This window comes from Microchirus variegatus, assembly GCF_963457635.1.
Source record: "Microchirus variegatus genome assembly, chromosome: 1".
In the NCBI taxonomy this organism is placed as follows: Eukaryota; Metazoa; Chordata; class Actinopteri; order Pleuronectiformes; family Soleidae; genus Microchirus; species Microchirus variegatus.
In genome coordinates this window covers 7,227,806-7,236,887 of record NC_139802.1, presented here as the reverse complement: position 1 = coordinate 7,236,887, position 9,082 = coordinate 7,227,806, and the positions used below count along the sequence as shown (strand labels likewise).

General features: G+C 42.0%; 1 protein-coding gene across 1 annotated transcript; it reads left to right on the top strand.

Annotated features, from left to right (window-relative positions):
* The first annotated feature begins 1,154 nt into the window (after positions 1–1,154).
* On the top strand, positions 1,155–3,840 carry LOC310933493 (IgGFc-binding protein-like). The gene is made up of 4 exons (XM_083896998.1): positions 1,155–1,461; positions 1,612–2,191; positions 2,292–2,890; positions 2,973–3,840. Exons 1-4 carry the CDS (start codon positions 1,282–1,284, stop codon positions 3,273–3,275), a joined length of 1,662 nt encoding a protein of 553 aa, XP_083753124.1. The 5' UTR covers positions 1,155–1,281; the 3' UTR covers positions 3,276–3,840.
* The last annotated feature ends 5,242 nt before the right edge of the window (positions 3,841–9,082 follow it).

Sequence of the window (9,082 nt, the reverse complement as noted above, 5' to 3'; positions counted from 1 at the left end):
AGAAAAGTAGAAACTCTTAATGCTGGACAAGGGGTCACTGTATATCTCCCGATCCAAGTTGAGATGTACGGCTCTGTGAAGTCTCCCAACTCGGTGCGCATTGAAGCTTCAGCAGATGTGGCTGTGACTTCCTTCAACTATAAGTCATACACGTCTGACACCTCTTTAGTGTATCCCACCACTGAATGGGGTAATGAATACTTTATCTTCACCCCTGGTAAACCCATATGTGGCGCATTTAAGGAGTTCTCTGTGACGAATGGAAAACAAACAAACAGAATTGAAATTTTTCCACAAGAGTCAATCTCGTTCAACCATCATATCTATAAGAAGGGCTGTCAAATGGTAATAGATCTCCAGCCATATGAGAGTGTCCAACTCCAGAGCATGTATGACCTCTCTGGCAGCAGGGTGTCCTCCCAGTACCCTGTTGCTGTTTTCACAGGTCACAGTTGCGCCCAGGTCTTCTCAAGATGTGACCATGTTAACGAGCAGCTACTGCCTGTCAGCAGCTGGGGATCCACCTTCATTGTCCCTCCCCTGAAACTCCAGAACAAATATGATAGTGTTATTATCCAGGCTTCCCAGCCCACCCATGTTACCGTCCGAAATGGCAACCAAAATCAGGTGATCGATATGATCAGAGGGCAGACCGTGACTATCAAGTCTATCAAAGAGACGGTGTTCATTCAGGCTGATAAAGGCATTCAGGTCCTCATGTTCTTCAATGGCATAACATTAGGGTGGTTCAAATTCTTTGACCCTTTCTTGATGACCATCATGCCCACGGACCGTTTTTGCACCTCTTACTCACTAGAGGCTCTCGGAGGGTTTGACAAAAAAGCCCTGTTTGTGGCGCAGACTAGTGCTTTGGCAGAGCTGAGTCTTGATGGTACAAGCTTGCCTCCTAATGTCCAGTGGGCAAAGGTTGCAGGGACAGATTTTTCATGGGCCCAGATTTCTTACAAACAAACCCCTGGCAAAATTAGACATGTCGTGTCCAGCTCCGACTCCCGCTTTGCTGTTTACAGCATAGGATTCATGAACAGGAATGGTTATGGTGCTCCGGCACAATGTGTACAGCCAGGTAAGAAGCACACACTACACTTGTTGATTGTAATATAAAATAAAAAAAAATGTGAGAAACAGCATTTTACAATACAGATTAACTCCATATATTTCTATTCTGTTGTACTTTTAGTGAGAAGCGATTTGCCTGGCACCTGCTGGGCTACGGGAGATCCTCACTACCGTACCTTTGACGGACAACGCTTCAACTTCATGGGTACCTGCACTTATGTTATTGCCAAAAACTGTGGAAAGAATGATTTCCCAGCCTTTGAGGTCCTTGCCCAGAATGAGAATAGGGGAAACCTCAGGGTGTCTTATGTGGCCCTGGTCACAGTGAAGGTGTATGACGTGTCCATCACAGTAGCTCGGTCTGAGGCAGGTCGTGTGAGGGTAAGACTCTTTTCCTCTTTTCCAAAATTAATATTGTTACATATTAATGTAATTCTATTTTTTTATTGTATTTCTTTGCATGGAGCATTAAAATGCATCATTGATAATTTATTGATTCCGTACCTTTGTGATGTATTTTCCTTTGTGCAGGTTGACAACATTGTGTGGAATTTGCCTGTAATCTTGAACGACAACAAACTTGTTATGAGTCACAGTGGTCGCTTTGTGCTCATTGAGACTGATTTTGGCCTGACTGTTCGTTATGACTGGAACCACCGGCTCATTGTCACTCTGTCCGGCAGTTTCGCTGGTAAGACCTGTGGTCTCTGTGGCAACTTCAATGGCAACCCCAGTGATGATTTCACCACGCCCTCTGGCACACAGGCACGTGGGGCTGTGGCCTTTGGTAGCAGCTGGAAGGTGCCGGGGCTGGTGAAAGACGCTCTGTGCAGAGATGACTGTGTGGGTGGGTGTGAAAAGTGTGAAAGCAACTTGATAAAGAATTGGGAGGGTAGCTCGTTCTGTGGGGTTATCACACTTGTAAAAAATGGGCCATTTAGCAAATGCCATTCCATTATTGACCCACAAACATACCTGGAGAACTGCAAATATGATGTTTGCATGGGAGGTGGCAATCGTCATTTCCTTTGTCAGGCATTGGAGACATATGCTGATGCCTGCCAGGTTGCTGGGATTCAGGTTCAAGACTGGAGATTGGTGGCAGAATGCCGTAAGTAAATAATATATCATAAAAGTAGCACATTTATATTGATTGATATTGATATATTACGATCATTTATCACACAATATTCTTCTTTACACCCCTAAAGCTCCCAAATGTCCAGCCAACAGTCACTATGAGCTCTGTGGCAATGCCTGTCCTGTCACTTGTTCTGATCCTATTGCTTCCTCCAAATGCAAACGCCCATGTGTGGAGACCTGCACCTGCAATGCAGGCTTTGTTTTGAGTGGAGATCAGTGTGTACCTGCTGATCAGTGTGGCTGCACCTATGAAGGACGATATGTCCCTGCTGGGGAGTCCTTCTGGGCTGATCAGGGCTGCCGGAGCTGGTGTAAATGCATCCCTGGAAAAAGACAAGTAGACTGCCAGGATAAAAGCTGTGGGGCAGGAACACTGTGCCAGGTGACTGATGGCATAAGAACATGTGAATCAGTCTCATACGGCACATGCAAGGCCTCAGGAGACCCACACTACACAACCTTTGACAAGAAGAGGTTTGACTTCCAGGGCACATGTGTGTACCAACTTGTTGCACTCTGCTCCAAGAACCCGGATTTGGTGCCTTTCGAAATATTTGTGGAGGACGATCACCGTGGCAGCAAAGCGGTTTCCTACACCAAGTCAGTAGAGATCAAGGTGTATTCCTTCAGCATTGTAATTGCGACGGCACACACGGGCATGATCACGGTAGGAACTGCACAAGATTTAATTCATAAACACCGATAGTTCTCTTCTCTGTTTATAAATGGCATAATATATTCCCCTCCAGGTGAATAAAAAGATGGTCGACATGCCCATCGACCTGGCAGGAGGGAAGATATCTGCGTATAATCAGGGCTCCAGTGCTGTTGTCACCACAGACTTTGGCCTCCGAGTCTCCTTCGACTGGCATAGTGTTGTGTTTGTGAAGTTGCCAAGCAACTACATGGGAGCCGTTTGCGGCCTCTGTGGCAACTACAACGGCAACCCGGACGATGACCTGATTCCAAAGAATGGTGACAAAGTTGTTGCACCAGAAGCTTTCGGTTACAGTTGGCATGTGGCTGGGCTCGCAAGCTGTGGCAGAATGTGAATGCACCGGCTCTAGGACTGTTTCGCAGGGTTCTGAGAGGGCCAATCACCAGCCAGGTCTTTAAAATCAATACTCTTCACCAGAGAACTTCTTCACTCCGACACTGGCGTGTTCTCTTGCTCTGCAGATTTGCTGCTGAAACTGAAATTTTATTTGTTGTGGTGGTAGGATCAGGACATAAGTAAGAAAAGGCTACCCTGTACACCTTTTCACACATTAAGATGTTTTTTTCTCTGCTGTTTTACTCACAGCCACTTGTTAGTTAAGTTAAGTTAAGTTAGACTGGAGGTTTTTTTTTCATTGTTTTTATGGGTCTTTAAAAACAGCCACTCGCCAGGACCACCCACACATTCAAGGAACCTGTGTTCATACATTCAATCATACCTTCATCCATTATGTATTGAATGTTGCGGGATGATCCAGAATCTTTTTTTTTTCTGAGCCAATGCAATCACTAGTTATGATTCAAAGCATATGGAGACAAACTGACTGTCCCGATTTGGAAAAAGTTGATTCATATCGTAATGATGACTTGTTATGTATTGTATTGACAGACCTGTGCATATGTAATGTGTTCAAAGGGACATTAAAGGTGCAATCGTGGAAAATCTGATTTAGTAGAAGGTTCTTGTAAATCCTGCTGTTGAGTAGCAGCAGTCTGCACAAGCCACATCTCAGAAAGGGGTTGCAAACCATGAGGTGCCTCCTTTCATTTTACCATATTTACAATACACACATTTGAAAGGAGCTTGAGGTAGAGGCCTTGAGTGAACCTAGTTCTGATGTCAGTAAAATGTTGCCCTGTACCAGCTTTTATGGAGTTGGACGTTGGCTGGTAAAGCTAAAGCACAAGCCTGGCCTAAGAGAGCCAGGGTTGCTATTCAAGTGCAAATGCACACTAAACACTTTAACCTGTACAAGCAGTTTTGATTATTTTTCTCCATTGTAAAATGAGGGAAAGTTCACCAGAAAGTGTTCCAGGTTTGTCTGGAATATCGTCTGCTTTGGCTGTTTCCATACTCCAGTCCATACGTTCAAGTCTTACGGCTTGAAGCCGACATTGGTGCCGTCCATTTTTCAGAAACTTTTCCAGTCAACATTGCATTGACATCTGTGCGCTCTGTGAGGTCTGTCATTTTGATTCTCAACCATAGTTAATGCTCATCACTAATGCTTACAGTTGCTTTACCAGGAAAAAGTTTTACTTCCTGTTTTTGAATGACCAAGAAGTAACTGCATTATTTATATGGCAGCAGTCTGGGCCATTGAGTTTGTACAAATGTGTTTTTGTCGTCCTCACACCCAAACAAATATTGTCAGTGTCGCACCCTGAGAGACTTGATCACGGCCAACCTCTAAGACGCCACTGTCATGTCACGTTATTAAAGGTCATGGTATTAAAGAGTGATAAGCATAAACAGTCCACACCCAGCACATCACAGCCTAAAGGCGTGATGCTCCTTTTTCCTCTAATGATTCTGAGATATCTTTCAATTAAGGTCATTGCCCTGATCCCTGTATCAAACTATTTTTTTCTAAGTGCTTTAATTTGTTAACTGGTGATCTAAATGTTCGGACATCAGTGAGACTTAGAGATTCGGCAGGTGCTCAGTCCACAATTTGTTCGGAAATGAGTGCGGTACACGGCACGTACCATCCAGAGGCGATTCTAGAGTCTGTAGGGGCCCTAAGCAAAAATTCCCAGGGGGCCCTTCCAACCAGTGTTCATCACCTTTATGTTATAAATAATCTGACACCAAGGAAAAGTGTATGAGTTAAAAAAAAAAAAAGGTTTTTTTTCAAAATGAATGAAATAACATGGAAAAACCTTGTAATTAAAAAGTATGTGAAAATATAAATGTAAAGAACAAAAATGTGAATAGCTTTTAAAAAACTATATAAACTTAGTCAAAAAAATATATTAAACTGTAAAGAATCCACATTATAAAACAATAGAACAATAAAATACTGTAAATAACTGAAAAAAACATATAAAATAAAATAAAATATAAACTGAGTAAAAAAGATATGCATTACACATGTGTAATGCAAATAATATGATAGATATGCAAATAATCCTCTTCATTTTCCAACTTGCAGATCAATAACTTCACAGAGGTTAAAGTGAGGTGGGGCCCCTTTAGGGAGGTTTCCTACTGAGATGTCATTGCAAATCGCCCATTGTTGTTTAAGGGGGACGGGGATGCGGCTGGTCACTGCACATTTCAGCAAAAACAGTCCTCAGGCTCCTAGTGTCCGGGGCCCCCTATCAGCTCGGGGCCCCAAGCAGCTGCCTGCCTTGCCTGTTCACAAGCTGCGCCTCTGGTACCATCCTATTGAACACGGAGTCTTTGAACACCTTTGAACACCGAGTACGACACACCGAAACGTATTTCCAGGGCCTTTCCACCGTGTGTGGTTATTAGAGCTTAGTTAAAGAAACATTGTCTGGTTTACAGATTAGAGTCCTGGAGCTTCGTGTATAAAAGAGTGTAATCGGTACGTGCAGGTACTTTCTAATGCAATAATGTGTTTAGATAGTGGGGTGTGGTGTGTCAGTTTGCTCTTCTAACAACACCTGCAACCACTTTCTACCGCTCTGACAAACAACCCAGAGCACAGTGATGACACCTACTGACCAACGTGATGTCCTGCATACATTTAGAAAATGGCCTGGTCTGTGCACTTTTAACAACCTGAATTTGAAAGCTGTGACTCAGCTTTTCATGCATATATCATGGGATTTATAAGGGTTTATATTCAGGTATAGTATCAAAGCTTGTAACAATCTTTTCTTTTAGAGCTGAAGAAGGTTTATGAAATATGCTGCTAACATTATGTTGGTTTGTATTAATGTGTCTCTTTGTTTTTCTTTCCACAAAACAGGCCAGGAATGTTCCTGTTAGAGGTGTGAGCTGAGCTGAAGTGACAACAAACCATTTAAATGTTCATTTTTTTATTTCATTTCATTTATTTCATTATTATAACTGTTCTTAGTAGTTCTACTAGTAGTAGTATTAAGTTTATTATTAATATTTGTGAATGTGTTTTCTGCAGGAGGGACTTTACCTCCTTTCCACAGCGTCACTGATTGATGCCACTAGATGGCAGCAAATACCACGAGCACAGCAGAGGACAATCTTTCCATTAACACATGAAGCTTTCATCATTTTTACAAATGTTACTATGAAACTATAAAACCCTTTTTTTTGTGTGATTTCCTTTTATCACCAATAAGTGTTACTAGATAGTGTGGCAACTTTAAGACTAGCAATGGTGTCGTTATCGTTTGCATCTTTGTGACTTCCAAATCGAAGCAAAGATAATAAATCATGTTTGCAAATCGTGAAAATTGAATGCATCACTGTGTATTTTCTCTCTGCCATTACAAGCGAAAACAGCCGTGTACTATGCTGCACTCCTGCTCCTGCTGACGCTGCAGAAGGTTCAGTTACACATGCAGTGGTAACTACCAGCAGTGAGAGTGTGAATGATTTATGCTGCATTGTGCAGCTGTTGGAGGAAAGAAATATGCACATTACACTTGATTTTACAGCTCTCCCCGTCCAGTGCTGTGCAGTGTCAGGTCTTCTTGCTGTAGTGAGCTCGGCCGATTTTGTAGAAGAAGAAGCTGCAAATGCAGGCTTTAATTTTCTCTCTGCAGCTGCAGGAGGAGGAGGAGGCTGACTGCACTGCACTGCACTGCACTGCACACAGTAGACACACAGTGGTGCATTATCAGCATGCACATTCACACTTCTGTGAAAATACAAATGTCAAGAACTTTAAGCAAGAAAAATTCCAGGCAATACCAAAAACAATGTGCAGACAGATTAGAGGAACTCTATCGATCTTATAAGTTCACAGAGACCACACAAGATACTTGGTAAATCACAAATGATCATCTAATTTTTTTAAATCTATTTTGTAGTCAATTATTTGTTTTTTGTTCTTATGCAACTTGTTTATTTGAACGTTATTAACTAATGTGGCAAAAATTCCCTCTCGTCCACACCCTGTCACTGACCCCACCTCACCCCCCCCTATGGCTGCACCATTGTGCATGCATTGTTTTTTTTATTGAAGCCACCAGAGGGCCCCCTGCTAAATGTACACTGAGCAGACCAATACTGTACCTGCTGCCCTGATCACAGAACTCCTTCTTCAACTGCAACCCAGTAACCTGCTTAGCTCCACAGAGAAACGCAAGTCCTCCACATCTCTGCCGTGCAGCCATGTCCACCACAGGTTTGTTTGCTCTTTCCTCTTTTTTTTTTTGAAGAGTGTAACATACAGTTTTATCTGACTTGCTTAAATGCTCTACAGATTATTAATAACAAATTCCTTCGAAAACTCATCTTTATGTAGTTACTGCACTGTAGTTGCTGGTCTCTGTATCTGTTTTAAAGCAGCGAATTCAATAAAGCATCCATTGAAATGAACTCATTTTAAAGATGTTAATGGTTGTTTCTCTAAAGCAGAGACAAAACTGGGAAACTGCCAGCTCAACCACATGGGAATGAGGCTTCAGTTATTGATTGATGGACAGAGATTATGACAAATTGGCAGAAACTGTAATCTACAGCCCACTTATACTTACAAATGTTCAGTCAGTCTTTTGTTTCTTTCCATTCTTTTTACTACTACGTTTCTCTTTTTTTGCCGCTGTGATAATTACCTTGTGTCCTGCTGGCTTGTAACCCACTTTTTCGTGGTGCACCCTTTTCTGCTGAGCAAAGATGCTGCAATCGAGCAGCTCACAGTTGAGGGACAGAAAAACTCCTGAGGAGACGAGGAGCCAATCCTGCAGAGAGCTGTGAATGCTTATAGTTGCTGAGTGCAGGATTTTTTTTTTAAAAACACACCCGTGAAGCCTTTTGCTGAAATGACTATGACTATCCGTCTGTTTCTTTGCAGAAACAATGTTCACAGACAGAAGCGATTTTGATTACGGTAAGATTTACACTCTTCTCTCATGTTAGAAACCAAAAGTGCTATGTGTATCATGTACATAATTAGTACATAGAGTAGCTGTGTGGTGAAGTCCTGTACGGTTTTGTCCCTTATAGATTATGAGACATTGCGGACCACAGGGGTTGTCCTTGCTATTATTATGTTTGTCTCTGGCATTTTAATAGCCTTGAGTAAGTGCAGACTTCATTTTAATTTATCTTTAAAAAAAAAAGAAAAAGAGTGTTGATCAATACATAAACATAAAGTTTATGTTATGACTAATCCATCGTTCCTCAAACAGGTAAAAAATTCACAAAATGTGTAAAATCCTCATCCAAGTAAGATTTGTTCCAGACTTGTGGATGACACGCCTGTGCATGCTGTATGACTTTGACTTAAAGGGAGATACCCAACCCAGTCTGCTGGAAAAATATCTGTTTTCAATGTTGTTGTTGTTTTTTGACTAAAAGTGAGATTTCTACAGCTTTGCCCCGGAAGCCTCTTCTCTTATTGCTCTTTCCCTGCTCTGAAAACACAAAGCCCAAAAACTACCAGCACATCAGAGTTCACAGCAAACCTTCCGTGACAAATCACAAGTGGGCAGAGCTTTGATATTCTCTGTATCTCGGTACTTGTTCTTGAAAGGCTCCTTTTTTTTTTTTCAATGACACACTCGTTATGTGTTGGTTGAGAGTGGGCAGTGTGTCTTCAGCTGATCGCATGCCGCTTGTTTGACAAGAAAGACAACAGCTGCTGTTTGAAATGGACAGAAAAATACCCTGCATAGTTGTTTATTTTCTCTATTTTTTATTTTTTAACTTTTCATTCATGAGTTATTTCCCAGTTAAACCCTG

Excerpts from the sequence above, each read along its gene's own strand:
- LOC310933493 (XM_083896998.1), top strand. The coding sequence starts at position 1,282 with ATGGGTACCTGCACTTATGTTATTGCCAAAAACTGTGGAAAGAATGAT. Across the intron at positions 1,462-1,611 it reads CTGAGGCAGGTCGTGTGAGG|GTTGACAACATTGTGTGGAA; the intron begins GTAAGACTCTTT and ends TCCTTTGTGCAG. Across the intron at positions 2,192-2,291 it reads GAGATTGGTGGCAGAATGCC|CTCCCAAATGTCCAGCCAAC; the intron begins GTAAGTAAATAA and ends ACACCCCTAAAG.